The sequence below is a fragment of the Schistocerca nitens genome, chromosome 2 (assembly GCF_023898315.1).
Source record: "Schistocerca nitens isolate TAMUIC-IGC-003100 chromosome 2, iqSchNite1.1, whole genome shotgun sequence".
Classification (NCBI taxonomy): domain Eukaryota; kingdom Metazoa; phylum Arthropoda; class Insecta; order Orthoptera; family Acrididae; genus Schistocerca; species Schistocerca nitens.
In genome coordinates, this window is record NC_064615.1 from 46938717 (window position 1) to 46954670 (window position 15954).

General features: G+C 44.8%; 1 protein-coding gene across 1 annotated transcript; it reads left to right on the forward strand.

Moving 5' to 3' along the window:
• Positions 1–1153: 1153 nt before the first annotated feature.
• On the forward strand, positions 1154–15189 carry LOC126234829 (translation initiation factor IF-2-like). Its single transcript, XM_049943571.1, has 4 exons — positions 1154–1283; positions 4334–4772; positions 14806–14921; positions 15071–15189. The coding sequence occupies exons 1-4, from the start codon at positions 1154–1156 to the stop codon at positions 15187–15189; spliced, it is 804 nt and encodes a 267-aa protein (XP_049799528.1).
• The last annotated feature ends 765 nt before the right edge of the window (positions 15190–15954 follow it).

A 15954-nucleotide genomic window follows, 5' to 3' on the forward strand; every position in this document is an offset into this window, starting at 1 on the left:
TTTAATCAGAGTGTTTGGGTTTTCATCTTTCTGTTCACTGTTCCAGCGGACCGGTCGGCCCGCTATTAAAAGTGTGGCGGTGACTTCGTAGGCCGTTTCTACAGCGAATTGTTTGTCGCTACGAACGCCGCCACAAAACTGGCGACGAGGGCTTCCGAACTCGTGTGCAGGGCTGGTTTAACTTGTTTCTTGAGATAGAATTTTGGGGGCTGGTTTAATTTGTGTTCACTATGTCTGTCGAATTACAACAGTTGATCTTGTTACAGAGTCAGCAAATACAAAGTCTGGTGGAAGCAATCGCCAAACAAGCGGCTAATCCTCCAACACAACAGGAACAAGCACAGGCAGCACCACCTTTCTGTGCTTTTGATGCATCAAGAGAAGAATGGCGAGAATATTTCGCGCAGTTGCAGGCGCACATGACAGTCTACAAAATCACGGGTACTGAGCGGCAGCTTTATTTAATTTCCACTGCAGGCGTGGAAGTCTATCGACTACTTTGTAAGTTGTTCCCGGAATCCAAGCCAGAAGCTTTAGACTATGACGTTGTTGTTAACAAGCTTGCTGAGTATTTCGAGTCGCGAGTTCATGTGGCAGCAGCCAGATTTAAGTTCTTCAGATTAAAGAAACTGCCACATCAATCTAATAAACAGTGGTTAACAGATTTACGGGGCCTCACCCGTCAGTGCCGATATGTGTGTGTGGAGCTTCCTACAGTGATGTCATGTTACGAGACGCTATTACTCAAAACATTGCAGATTCTCGTATTCGTGCTGCTATCTTAAAGTTGCCTGACCCGTCATTAGAGACTGTGATGAACATTATTGAAGCCCAAGATACTTTTGACTATGCTGAGTGTGAGCTAGATCAGCCGTGTATTTCTCAAATTGCCTGTGCTAAGCAAGTTATGTCACGCCCGCGGCCCCACCGGCAGAGTCAGACTGTAAACACTAGCCGGCCGCGTCATGTTAAACACATTCGTCAGCCGCGTGTGCAAAATGATAGAGTTAAGTCTTGCCCTAAGTGTGTTCTTGCTCATCCTCGTGAACGTTGCCCGTTAAGAAACGCGGTTTGTCACTTTTGTCAAAGGAAAGGACACATCCAGACTGTTTGTTTGCGTAAACGCAAGAACAATTCTAGTGCTGCCCAGCCCATGGATATTCATGTTCTTCAAAGCCAGCCCGCCCAGAAGGTCGCGTTTAAAGACTCTTCCACGGTTCGTGTGGGTAATAAACTTGTTCGCAATAAGCCACCCACCCAGCCCTCTGCTATGCGACCCAAGCGTAATTCAAACGCTGTAAAAAGTAATGTACAGACTGCAAGTGAAGCGGGAGTTGTTGTTCCACCCGCCCAACCCACGAGTTGTCGTAAGCATCGAACACGCGCTAAACGCGCTGATTTTGTGTCTTCCGCCTCCGCTGCACCGTTCCAGAGACAGTGTAATAAACTATTTGTGAAGCTACGCATCCAGGATAAGACCTTCAATTTTCAATTAGACACTGGTGCGTCTGTGACTCTCATAAATAGTGCTACGTATGCGGCTATCGGCCACCCTAAAACATTCTTTGGATACTTATAGTGGAGAACAAATTCCTGTGTTAGGTGTATGTAGCGTGCCAGCCACATTCCGTGGCAATACAAAAACAGTTTCATTCACAGTGCTCCGCGCTACAGACAGTGTAAACATTTTCGGATTAGACTGTTTTGACTTGTTTGGCCTGTCTATCCAAGACAATGTGTTGCAAATTAATTCTGTTGTTGTTCCTCAAGACAGCATAACCGATTTGTGTAAACAATACAGTGACGTATTTAAAGACGAACTAGGTTGTGCTGCGAACTTTGCCGCTCATATTACGTTAAAAGATAATGCTCAGCCTCGATTTTTTCGTGCTCGTCCAGTGCCTCACGCCCTGCGGGCACCTGTAGCAGATGAACTTCGTCGTTGGCAAAACAACGGTGTTATTCAACCCGTTTCAGCGAGCCAGTGGGCTTCTCCCTTAGTTATTATAATGAAACCGTCTGGCAAGTTACGTTTGTGTGCTGATTTTAAGTCGACAGTTAATCCTCAGACTGTCATTGATTCTTTTCCTTTGCCTAGACCGGACGAGCTGATGGATAAGTTAGGGGAAGCTCGTTTCTTTTCCAAAATTGATCTCCGTGAAGCATATTTGCAATTGCCCCTCGACGAGCAATCACAACAGTATTTTGTCATAAACACGTCGTTGGGGTTGTTCCGTTTTCTGCGTTTGCCTTTTGGTTGTGCGTCAGCTCCAGCTGTTTTTCAGCGTTTTTTGTCACAACTTCTGGCTAATGTGCCATCGTGTTGCAACTATTTAGACGATATTGTTGTGTCCGGTCGGACGCCTGCTGAACATTTCCGTAATTTGGAGTGTTTGTTTACAGTGTTGTCTCAGGCAGGCCTACGTTGCAACATCGATAACTGTTCATTTTTCCTTACGGAGATGGAGCATCTGGGATATGTTATTAATGCTCAAGGCATTCATCCCTCCCAGTCACATTTAGCAGCTATTCGTGATTTGCCCGCCCCTCGCAATCTGCATGAATTGCAAGCAGTTCTTGGCAAATTGACATATTATATTAGGTTTATACCTAATGCATCACAGATTGCTGCACCGTTGCATCGTCTCCGCCGTAAGAATGTTCCGTTTGTGTGGTCAGCTGATTGCCAATCAGCCTTTCAGCAGCTTAAAGAGGCTTTATTGAATGATCGTTGTCTGGTCCATTACGACCCTAACAAGCCTCTGGTGTTAGCTTCTGATGCCTCTTCTTTCGGCCTCGGTGCTGTGTTGTCTCACCGAGTCGGTAACACCGAACGTCCTATTGCGTTCGCCTCTAAATTGCTAAACAAAGCTCAGTGTAATTATAGCCAATTGGACAAGGAAGCGTTGGCTATTGTGTTCGGTGTCACAAAATTCCATCACTACCTCTATGGTAGACCATTCTATTTAGTAACAGATCACAAGCCCCTGACGTCACTGTTTCATCCGTCTAAACCAGTTCCTCAGCGGACAGCTCAGAGACTACAACGTTGGGCTCTTTTGTTATCACAATACCAGTATGAGATACTGTATCGCCCTACAGCTCAGCATGCAAACGCTGACGCGCTTTCTAGATTGCCGATTGCTGCGGATGATGTCTTCGATTCCTCTGACGACTCTTGCCATCAGATTGACGCCGATGAGCATCAATCCCTCCGGGATTTTCCGATTGATTATCGTCAGGTGGCACGTGAGACAGCTACGGATCCTCATCTGAGTTTACTATTACGTTTTGTTCAACGTGGTTGGCCGTCCAAGGCAAAGGACATATCGGATCCTGTGGTTCGTCGCTATTATCCGCAACGTCATCTGTTGTCCGTTTCGCACGGAGTTTTGCTGTTACGCACCGAGAATGACCAGCTTCGTGTAGTGGTTCCCCAAGTGCTCCAATCCAAGGTCCTCGACTTGTTGCATCAAGGTCATTGGGGAGTGGTCCGCACCAAGCAGCTTGCCCGCCGTCATTGTACATGGATCGGCATTGATAAGCAGATTACGCAGATGTCTACAGATTGTTCGACGTGTGCCGAACACCAAGCTGCTCCGCCTCAACGCTATTTTGAGTGGGCACGCCCTGCCGGTCCCTGGCAGCGAGTACATATTGATTTCGCTGGTCCATATTGGAATTCTCGTTGGCTCATCGTGATAGATGCATTTAGTAATTTTCCGTTTGTTGTGCCCATGCAGTCTACAACGTCTGCACAAACTATACAGGCGTTGACTTCAATTTTTTGTATTGAGGGTCTTCCAGAAGTTTTAGTGTCTGACAATGGTCCACAATTTACCTCTGCTGAATTTGAAAGTTTTTGTTCTGCCAATGGCATTCGCCATGTTCTTACTCCGCCGTTCCACCCTCAATCGAATGGTGCAGCGGAACGTTTTGTACGCACATTCAAGGATCATATGGACCGCCTTCGTGCTACGCACTCTCGTCAGCAGGCCCTCATCACGTTCCTGTCGTCGTACCGGACCACGCCACGCGACGGCCTTTCGCCTGCGGAGCTTCTCCACGGCCGTCGTCATCGCACCCTACTACGGTTGTTGCACCCCCCGGATCGACCCGCCGCTTCTGAGCATCGCACGCGTTTTCAGCGCAACGACGCCGTTTTTTTTCAGAGTTTATCACGGTCGCCGTCGTTGGGAACGTGGTACCGTGATAAGTGTCCAGGGTCGCGGTTTTTATACTGTTCAAGGTGCTACTGGGTTGCACAGGAGGCATCAGAACCAGTTGCGCCGCGCTGGCCGCCCGGATTCTGCCGCTCGTTCTTTGTCCACAGATTTGGTCCGCGGCGGGTTCCAGCCGCGCCTTCCGACTTCGCTGCCGCCCCCAGGGCAGCAGCAGCAGCCGTCGCCGCTACCACGCCGACAGCCCGTCCCGTTGATGCCTCCCGCGCAGCTTCATCCGGGAGCGGCCCAGGTGGTCGCTCCGGCGCCTGCGGTCCCTCTTCAGTCGCCACCGCCTTCGGAGCTGATGGACGTCGACCCCTCAGCCGGGCCGCCTTCCCAAGCGGTGGCTGTGCAGCCTGTCCTGCAGCCGCTTTCCTTGGGCACCCCCAAGGACTCTGACACCGCAGCGCCTTGTCCGGTGCCCACTCGGCAGCCGTCGACGCAGCATCAGGAGACGCTGCCTCTCTTCGTGGGTCCCGACGCCCCGTCGCGTCCAGTACCAGAAGCTGCGCCCGTGGTCACAGGCGTGCACCCTGACCTCGGTCTTCAGTCGGTGTTTCCCGAGGCCCCGCGCAGCCAATGCTCGGGTGCGGACCGGGGACTGCCACCGACAACAGTCTCCGCCCCGGTCTCTTCTGCTACGCCTGCGGCCAGACCCCTCCCCCGCCGTCGACGCTCGCCACGTCATTATTCAACGACGGTGCGGCGATTTGGGGGGGAGGAGTGTTATATCCTAGCCAGTAATGCCACCCGAGCCCGGTGCCAAAAGGTTGGCAGCTTCAAAGTCCGGACGCCGTCCGCATAAGCAGCGCCAGCGAGACAGGAAATCGCCGCAAGTCTGCGCGCGCCACCGCTGGCTTCTGGTTTCTTAAGCGCTGGAGTCGCGAGCGCTAGGACAGTTCTGGATTCGCCGCTCAGTTGTATACTCGACACCGAATTGTGTACTTGCTAGTCAGTTGTGTGTTCATCGCAGCAGAGTTGTTGTTTGTCGTCAGCCGACGCTGACCTAGCCGCTCTGACTCGAACTAGACAGATTTCTGTAGACACGGAGTTCACTACTGTGTTCCTGTATCTTCGTTAATAAAGATAAGTACCGACTTTTATTTAATCAGAGTGTTTGGGTTTTCATCTTTCTGTTCACTGTTCCAGCGGACCGGTCGGCCCGCTAATAAAAGTGTGGCGGTGACTTCGTAAGCCGTTTCTACAGCGAATTGTTTGTCGCTACGAACGCCGCCACAAAACTCTTGACCCTGTGGATCGCGCAATACTGAATTCCCTAACGATTTCTGAAATGGAACGTCCCATGGGTCGAACTCTAGCTACCATTCCACGTTCAAAGTCTGTTAATAATTCCCGTCGTGCGGACATAAACACATGGGAGACCTTTCCCCGTGAATCACCTGGGTACAAATGACAGCTCCGCCAATGCACTGCCCTTTTGTACCGCCATTTGCATATGGGCACAAAGTTATCTCATGACTTTTGTCACCTCAGTGTGTTGGATGTATCATGCACTGACACTTGAATCTTCTTCGACAGCCTGCAGGTGGTGAGACATACTGTAACAACAACGACTCTGTAATATTGTACATATAAGTAATCATTCCCATCTGATTCATCGATAAACTTGTGTAATTGATGCTCTGATTTCAGTTTTTTTTGTTTTATGCCACTGTATTAAGAAAACTGTAAACAAATTTCAATGTGAATATTAATGTTTATGTTAAATATCAAGTAATATTTTAATAGAACTGAAATATAACAAATGTTGAAACTGTTGTAAGATGTTTAAAATTGTAACTGTGCGTCTGGTCCATACGTAGGAAATGTGTTAGGATATGTAGAATGCAAAACCTCGGGTGAATACCCTGTCTATAAGGGAGCGGTAAAAGGTGGATGGCGGGCGAGCGTGGGAAAATGCGCACGGGCACTGCACGGCACAACGGGCTCAGTAGTTGTTGGAGTTTGGCATTGGTTTGAGCAACACCTTCTGGAGCGAGGAGGCTCTCCTGGAAGACATAGCTTCACTGAGCCTCGGGTATGCTGTTCCAATGCCCACACAGCATGGCAAAATTCCATAGGCACTAAATGGAAAAGTATTGCGACGCTAAGAAGAATTAAAGTGCCGATACATCAAGAGTCACAGCTGTGGCTGTATGTGTGCTCTGTGCCTCGCCATCTCGCCGCCCACCAACCACCGCATCGATACTAGCAGGTAGAAACTTTTAGTACTGTATTCGTGTGGATCAGAGAGTGAAATGTGTTTGTTTGGTGCAATAATAACCTAAATTTTACCAGAACTTTCCCATAATTTAATTATCCTCACAACTAACCTAGACAGGGTCCTTTCCAAATGTTGTGCAATCCGAGTGTCCCGAAATGAAAATTAAAATTTGTGTTAATAATAATTATTTGCAGAACTAGCTATCTTAGAATGGTGTTTAATGAAATGTTTTGTTTATGAACCAGCAAATGAATAAGGAAGGTCTAACGAAGTTGAAATATAACTTTAGTATTGATATAGTAATGAAGTTTATTATTTCGAGACAGATTTAAAGACATTTAAATGAGCAGTAAATAAGATGAAAAGGGTAGTAACTTATATACTGGAAATCTTGAACGCATAATAAACTCAGTAATCAATTTTTTAAATACAGCGATCATAAGTTTCAGGGTCCCCCCTTATTCATTTGAATTCTGAATTGTTCTAAATTAGTTTGACCAGCAAAAGTTAAAGTCAATATAAAAGTCAAAATTTATCAGTGTTTTATCTTTATCAAAATTGACATTTTGTGTGTGGCAGGAAAGTGCAATTTCTAGGGTAACCTATGCCCGATTTTAGTCAGATTAATAGACAGTATAAAGTTTTGTAGTGTACATTATAGTGTAGTGTTATGTATTCATCCATATTAGTACAGAACGTAAAACTATCAGTTCAATAGATTTTCTGGTTCTAAAATTCGACTATATTATGCAGTGTTAAATCCTGTTGTTTTGCATGAATATATACCAACTTGTATAGGGAAGAAACTCAGTTAATGCCTAATTAGGCTGGCGACCGTATTATTATCTAATTGGTAGCATCTTCTGCGTTGCTTTTGATCCATCCTGACGTGTAATTGCATTTCGAACTTACTTGACGGATCATTGTTATTACAGAGTGGATGTAAGTCTGATTTGCCACCATTCAGGTACACGCGGTCGATGACTATACGAAAATCCTTTCTCATAAGGTGAATCCCGCTCACTTACCATAGCACATGCTTTAACGAGTACTGTGTCACGGAGGTTACAATACGAGCAAATCTTAGCCCACCTATCTCCCTCGTTTGGGGTACTATGGATCCTGTTGCAGCAATGGAACGATGTCACCATCGATTAATGGATGATTCAGTTCACATTTGCTTGGCCTCGGGTACATCATCCTTGGGGCGGTAGGTAAAAATTGTAATTCCCATTTCCAATAGTGAATATGCTGCCATGGTCAGAAGACTTATCAATTAATTCTCGACAACTGTATGCTTGAAACGTTCAGAGTCAAAGCAATCTCGAGTGACTCGAATGTCAACTGTAAAAGGGTCTCCACAGCAGACATTGCCTTCCAATATAATATACTGGGTGATCAAAAAGTCAGTATAAATTTGAAAACTTAATAAACCACGGAATAATGTAGATAGAGAGGTAAAAATTGACACACATGCTTGGAATGACATGGGGTTTTATTAGAACAAAAAAAAAGAAACACCCCATATTGCTAGACGCCTGAAAGATCTCTTGCGCACGTCGTTTGGTGATGATCGTGTGCTCAGCCGCCACTTTCGTCATGCTTGGCCTCCTAGGTCCCCAGACCTCAGTCCGTGCGATTATTGGCTTTGGGGTTACCTGAAGTCGCAAGTGTATCGTGATCGACCGACATCTCTTGGGATGCTGAAAGACAACATCCGACGCCAATGCCTCACCATAACTCCGGACATGCCTTATAGTGCTGTTCACAACATTATTCCTCGACTACAGCTATTGTTGAGGAATGATGGTGGACATATTGAGCATTTCCTGTAAAGAACATTATCTTTGCTTTGTCTTACCTTGTTATGCTAATTATTGCTATTCTGATCAGATGAAGCGCCGTCTGTCGGACATTTTTTGAACTTATTTTTTGAATTTTTGTATTTTTTTGGTTCTAATAAAACCCCGTGTCATTCCAAGCATGTGTGTCAATTTGTACCTCTCTATCTACATTATTCCGTGATTTATTACGTTTTCAAATTTATACTGACTTTTTGATCACCCAGTATATTATCAGATTCACGTGTATCGATATTACATTGAATAATTTGCAAGAATGGTTAAATAATTTTTAAAAATTGTTGTCAATATAAAAAAATGTACTGAGGATATACTAATGACATCATGCAAGGGCGCCCATACCCGAAGACAAGGGGAGCCACCGCTACCCCTCCCAGCATTCAAAGAAAGGGAAAAAATTAAGTGTAGGCAGGCGTTTATTTAAAAGTCGGTATTATGCGTTTTTAATAGGGTTGAAACTGGAACTTTTTTATGGCCACTTACAAGTCACCATGTGTCTTCCAAAATATTAAAAAGTACTTCACATCGCCGGCCGAAGTGGCCGTGCGGTTAAAGGCGCTGCAGTCTGGAACCGCAAGACCGCTACGGTCGCAGGTTCGAATCCTGCCTCGGGCATGGATGTTTGTGAAGTCCTTAGGTTTAACTAGTTCTAAGTTCTAGGGGACTAATGACCTCAGCAGTTGAGTCCCATAGTGCTCAGAGCCATTTGAACCATTTGAACTTCACATCCCCAAATCTAGCCTTTCCCTAGAAAATATATTGTGGGCGCTGTTGACATATGTGTGCAATCTGGTTATCATTTAAACATAGTAATCTATCTACAAATAATATCGCGAGTACAACTATTAACCTTTTTGGATAAGGTAAGTTTTGCGTACCTCCTGCAAAATTGTATTATTCAGGTATACCATTCTTGAAACTAACAGACTCAGTTACATGAAAAATTACTGTTATGGAGTTTTACCCTCCCTCTCTCGCCTCCCATTCCAAATGTAATTCTGCCGTTTGGTCTCACTGATGCCATGGTTCTTTGCAGCAAAGGGATTCTGAACTCCTACCTCCATTTTTATGAGTTTTCCGAGCGACAAGCTGTGACGAAACTGTTTTCTTACTACAATCACAACAATTCTTTGGCAGTCAGACTCAGTTTTTTTGTGGCGTTGAGCTCGATTCAACTACGTAATGATTACTGTTGCAACTAAAAAGTAATTAACAAGAGAAACGTACATACTCGTACACGGCAGGCTCCTACTAGTCTAGCAACTGCACGGTATTGTAAAACTGATCCGCCGCCTCCCCCCCTCCCCCCCTTCATAACCCCCTCCTCGCACACACACACACACACACACACACACACACACACACACACACACATACAAAAGAACCTAGAAAGTTCCAACACAGTGTCATATGCATACATCTTTCTCTTTCCCAAATATAAAATGAAGATTTATCTTTCTCGCTTCTTGATGAGCGCACTTTCATCAGATAACTCCGTGATTATAATGTTAGTATGTAAATGCTGTAACCGCTGGATACGATAGGGCAAAGGGGATTGGCAAAGACAATGTAGTAAAAGTATCCTCTCACCGTATACTACCGCGCATGCCGAATTTCACAGGCATAGTTAGGTCGACGTACCAGTCCTAAGCGGTGCGTTATTCTAACAATGTCTTTGAAGCTTGGCATGCGCGGCTGCATGCTGTGATCGCAGAGAGATTATTCGGCCGCTAAACGGGTCGTTAGAAGCGTGTTTGAGCCGCGACTGCTCGAACGTGGATTTGTGTACCGCGATCAAACGGTATGTGAGTTTCTCTTAAGTGTTACACTCGTGGGTTGGAAAGGGCATAGCAGAAAACTCCCGTTGCAGTTTATGCCACCGCCCAGTGTTAACGAGCTGGCGCAAATTTCGGATTGTGGAGTAGTTCTGGACTAATGTCGCTGTCAAACGACCTCTCCACAATACTACGATGTTCGAAGAAGCTTAGAGTGATCAGCAACTTTAACTGTAAATCCCGGTGACTTTTTTGAAGACAGTAACTTTTCTATAATAGAACTTTCGTACGAGTGTAAATTGTCTATGGTGGAATAAATTCAATGAAGAACTGAGTACGTGGGGTAGGGGCTACTCGGAAAAGAGGAGTTTCGTAGTCGAGTGTTTTCTATATGATATTTTTGAATGGAAACATTGTGTTGTTATAGTTTAATAAGTGGAGTCCTTAGCGATACATGTAATGCTTCGCTGGCACAGGGATTTTTTCCAGACAGATTGAAATTCGCAGTTGACGAACATCCTCATAAGAAAGGGAACAAGAGTGACTTAAATAATTATAGACCAATCTCATTGCTGACTTCATTTTCTAAAATATTCGATAAAGTTACGTATTCAAGAGTGGTCTTACATTTAAGTGAAAATAATTTACTCAGCATGTCACAGTTCGGATTCTGGAAGGGTTAATCGAATGAGAATGCTATCTACACATCTACCCATCAAATAGTACAAGCCCTAAATACCAAATTACCGCGAGTTGGTATTTTTTGTGATCTCTCCAAGGCATTTGACTGTGTGGATCATGTCACACTCTTAGAAAAACTCAGGTTTTATGAAATTGAAGGCTGTACACACAGCTGGTTTGAATTATACTTAATGAACAGAAAGCAAAAAGTTGAGAGGGTGGTAAATTCTAGTGAATCGAGAGTTATCACAAAGGGAGTCCCACAGGGTTCAATTTTAGGTCCTCTGCTGTTCCTTATTCATGTGAATGACCTCCCACTTAACGTTCAGCAAGCGGAACTAGTACTTTTTGCAGATGACACTAGTGTTATAATAAATCCCATACCAGAAAAAGCAGCTGAAGAGATTGTTAAGGATGTATTTCTAAAACTAAAACAGGAAATAATGACAGTGAGTTGTAATCGCTGTAAATGGGTAGTGATCGATATAATACAGGCTATTTCATGTGCGGCAGTATATTTTGCAGAGGATGTTTGTATGAACTATTTCGAGCTAATGATTTCAGTGAAGATATAGCAAGCTGAACTGCACACGCAAAATTCCAACAGTCGTTCAGACTAAAAAAAGAATACAGGAATTCTTAATCTCAAAATATAATGGGACTACTGTTTCAAGTTGATTGTCATTGGTGGTACAAATATTTAGTACGGCGTACGACAGAACCGTCCGTCGCTTCTTAGGCCTACGTGAAATCATGAACGCAAGTTTAAAATTATGAGTTCATGTAAGACCTACCCATTTTATCTTTTTAGTAACACTTTTTATCAATTTTAAATACGAAAAGGCATTAGCTTACAAACCTGTGAGCTAGTTGCCATATTTATTGCTCGGATTGTATACTGAGGTGACAGAATTAATGGGATAGCGGTATGCTAATATGCAGACGGCGATAGTACTGCGAATACAAGGTGTAAAAGGGCAGCGAATTGGTGAACCATGTGAAATGTTACCGACTTAATTATGGCCGTACGACGAGAATTAACAGAATTTGGGCGGAGATCGGTTGTTGGAGATAGACGCATGGGACATGCCATTTCGGAAATAGTTGGGAAATTCAATATTCCGAGTTTCATAATGTCAAGAATGCATCGAGAATACCAAATTTCAGGCATTACCCCTCACCACGGACAACGCAGCGGCTGACGACTTTTACTTAACAACCGAGAGAAGTGGTGTCTGTGTACAGTTGTCACTGCTAACAGACAAGCAAAACTGAGTGAAGTAACAGCAGAGTTCAATGTGGGACGTACGATGAACGTGTCCATTAGCATAGTGCGGTGAAATCTGGCGTTATGGCTTATGGCAGCAACGACGGACGCGAATGCCATTGCTAACAGCACGACACCGTCTGCAGCGCCTCTCCTGGGCTCGTGGCCATAGCGGTTGGCCCCTAGATGACTGGAAAACAGTGCCCTGTCAGACGTGTCCCGTTTTCAGTTGTAAGAGCTGACAGTGGGGGTCGAGTCTGGTGCAGACCCCACGAAGCTGTGGAGCCATGTTGTCACCGAGGCACTGTGCAAGTTGGTGGTGCTCGATAATGGTGTGAACTGTGTTTACACGAAATCGATTGCATCATCTGGTTCAACTGAACCGATCATTGACTGTAAATGGTTATGCTCGGCTACTTGGAGACTATTTTCAGCCGTTCTGTACTTCATGTTCCCAAACAACGATGGAATTTTTATGGATGACAGTGAGCCATAACACCGTGCCAGCTGGCCGGAGTGGCCGAGCGGTTCTAGGCGCTTAAGTCTGGAACCGCACGACCGCCACGGTCGCAGGTTCGAATCCTGCCTCGGGCATGGGTGTGTTTGATGTCCTTAGGTTAGAGGTTAGTTAGGTTTAAGTAGTTCTAAGTTCTAGGGGACTGATGACCTCAGATATTAAGTCCCATAGTGCTCAGAGCCATTTGAACACCGTGCCACAATCGTTCGCGATTGGTTTGAAGAACATTCTATATTGTTCGAGTGAAAGATCTGACCACACAGGAACACAATCTAGAGGTCAGTTCGTACCCCAAATCCTCCACTCGCTACACCTTCGCAGTTATAGATGGCAACAGAGGCAGCATGGCTGAGTATTGTTGCAGGGGACTTCCAACGACTTTTTGAGTCCATTCTACGTCGAGTTGCTGCACTACACCGGGAAAAAGGAGCTCCGACACGATATTAGGAGGTATCTCAAGACTTTTGTCACTTCAGCGTTTAACGCGAGGAAATTTATTACTCTGAGGAAGGTTGCAGACTGCGCTGCGTTGCGCTGTATCTTTGGTCAGCGTGTGCGTCTGTTTCTTACCTCTAGTCGCGCGACTGCCACAATAAATTTTAGGCACCTGCCCGGCCTGACGTGTGTCACAACTCTCTAACTTACTCTGTTATTCGCCCAGTAGAGCCTGTAAGTGTTCCTTCACTTAACAATGCGAAATCTATCTCGCCTTTTTAACTACAGAATATTTAGTGAACTTTTGACTGATATTCCTAATGAGTCTCCCTAATTGGTAAGGCACTTTATACTACCGAAAATTGTCACCAAAACGTAGAGCTAAGCAGACGGTTTGATCCGTGATAGAGCACTGCTTCAATCGCCACACGAAGTAACACACTGACTACTTTACACAATACATCAGCGCATTGTTGTTCCAGTCAGCCTTCACAACAGCACGTGGCCTCAGTAAGCCTCGACGAGAGTGACTGTCGCTTAGTGCGAGAAATCCTCTGAAAATCGAACTGAAAATGCGAAGATCTGAAGCAGCGAATGTTATTCAACGTTTCAGAACGAAACGTGAAAGTAATTAAATTTTCAACTTGAATTTGTTCAGTTCTTTGCTTTAAAGAAGATACTTATATTATTACTGAATTGTTTGTCCGCCGCCGGTAGCTGAGTGGTCAGCGCCATAGAATGTCACTTCTAAGGACCCGGGTTCGGAGATTTTTCTCCGCTCAGGGAATGGGTGTTGTGTTGTCCTAATTAACATCATTCCATCCCCATCGACTCGCAAGTCGCCGAAGTGGCGTCAAATCGAAAGACTTACACCCGGCGAACGGCGGTCTATCCGACGGAAGGCCCCAATCACACGACATTTGCACTGAATTGTTCTTCATATTTTTATGTTAAATTTCTGCTAAGTCGAACACAACATGGATAAGCAGACTTCACTTGTAGCATACTCGGTACTAATACAGAATTATGCTGCGCAATGTGACCAAAAAAGTTATTGTGTTACTAATCACCCTGATATAAATATTTTTGTAAAAATTACTTTAATAGAAATACGTTTCCGGCGACCTTAAATTAGAGGAGTGACCAATGAATCCATTTATTGTTCTTTAGCTCTGAGGGAGCCTTCAGTGTCGTATCCTTAAGATATTTGTGACAAGTAATAGCCGTAAATGCACCCTTTGAAAAAGCACATTTACATACTCAAATCGTCAGGTGAAGTTAATTGAGTAGTATAGATGGGAATCTGTTTCGATAAACAACTATTTGAAGGGTCCAGAAACGAAATGTAGTGAGTGCTCTAGAACGTGTTTTGCAGGAAAAGCCGAAAACTTCTTTCTTGCTTCATTTGGCAGATATTCGTATTTCCTTTTCATCATAGATTTAGGTTGACCAAAGGAGTGTAATTCTGACAATCCCCTAAATATTCGGCTTTTATTTTACTAGATATGACCTAAAATAATTTGGATTTACTGTGTTTTTCCCACGAATTTATGGAGTTTTGCTTCCGTGCATATATATGTACATATATTTTTTTATCATAATGTATATGTAAAACGACATTTTAGTAATGGTAGAAAGGAGTAAAAACCATTTAACGACAATTGACTGTGATTACAAAGTATGTGACATCGAACAAAGGTCTAAAAGTACAACCTTACGTCTAAGGACATTGGCAAGTTATTATCTTCTGGAGGAATTAGAAAATCTGAGTTCCCCATTCCACTTTTCATAGCTGTTTGACAATCGATTATATTCCTATAGAAAGAAATATTTTCGTTATCTTCCCAAGTCTGCTCGTAATGCTTTTAAGCCTTCAAGACTCCAGAGAGGGGACAAGGAGGGCGAGGAGAGGATAGACAAAGAGAGATTAGGAGCAGGTAAGGAGAGGGGTGAGGAGGGAATGGACGAGTAGGCTTTGTCTCGTCTGTATATCCTCTTCCTTTACCAGCATCCATTACGTAGACCACTTCACTTCTTACCACTGCGTTTCTATTATTACTTCTGGCGATTACAAACTGTTTTACAGGAGAAATTCTTCAACTCACTACCACTGACTACGTGGCTTCATTACTTCAGCAACTACCTCCTTCTGGCAACTATTGTCGTCATCTGTTCCAAACTGGAGAACTATTCCGTGATTCTTGAGCACTTCGTTGTAGTATTGCACTCAGCCAATGACGTAATTATGACTTTAGTGCGGAATACCTTTTCTATTCGACCAAATATTCTGGCCACAAAAGCGGCCACCTTCACCCCAGTCGCCACCTGTCATCAACTGCCGGTGGCAGAATACAGGAAGGCCGTGCAAAAGGCTGAAAACCATCTCGCAGAAGATGTGGCAAGCTCCCATCATGGCACTCCCTGTACGCAGTCTGAGCATCAGCTTCCTGCCATCGCCATTCATGTTAAGCAGGACTACAAAGGATTCCTGCAGCCTCTCACACGTTGGATATTCACAACTCACACAGCTGCAACAGGAGGTAAGGTACAGAGAATGTTTCTGTAGAACCTGGCGGATCGACTTGCTTCAGCCTGCGTGGAGGGATGAAAGAAGGAGAGAAGGAGGCAGGAGAGGATGGATAAAGAGAAGGAGAAAGGAGGGTAAGGACAGAGACAGGAGTAAGAGGAAGACAGAGAGTGAGTGTGGAGGAGACAGAGAAACTGGAGGAGGAAAGGTGGACACCACAATGATGGTACAGGAGATGTGTAGAGTGAGGGTTGAGGAGGGGATGGGCAGAGAGGGGTAAGGAGGGTGAGGAGAGGATGGACAAAGAGAGAGGAGGAGCAGGTAGGGAAAGGGGTGAGGAGGTAATGGACAAAGAGAGGGACAGGAGGACATAGAGAGAAGAAGATAATAGAAAGGGGTGAGGAGGGGATGGACTGAGAGAGAGGGAGCTTGCGACATTGGCA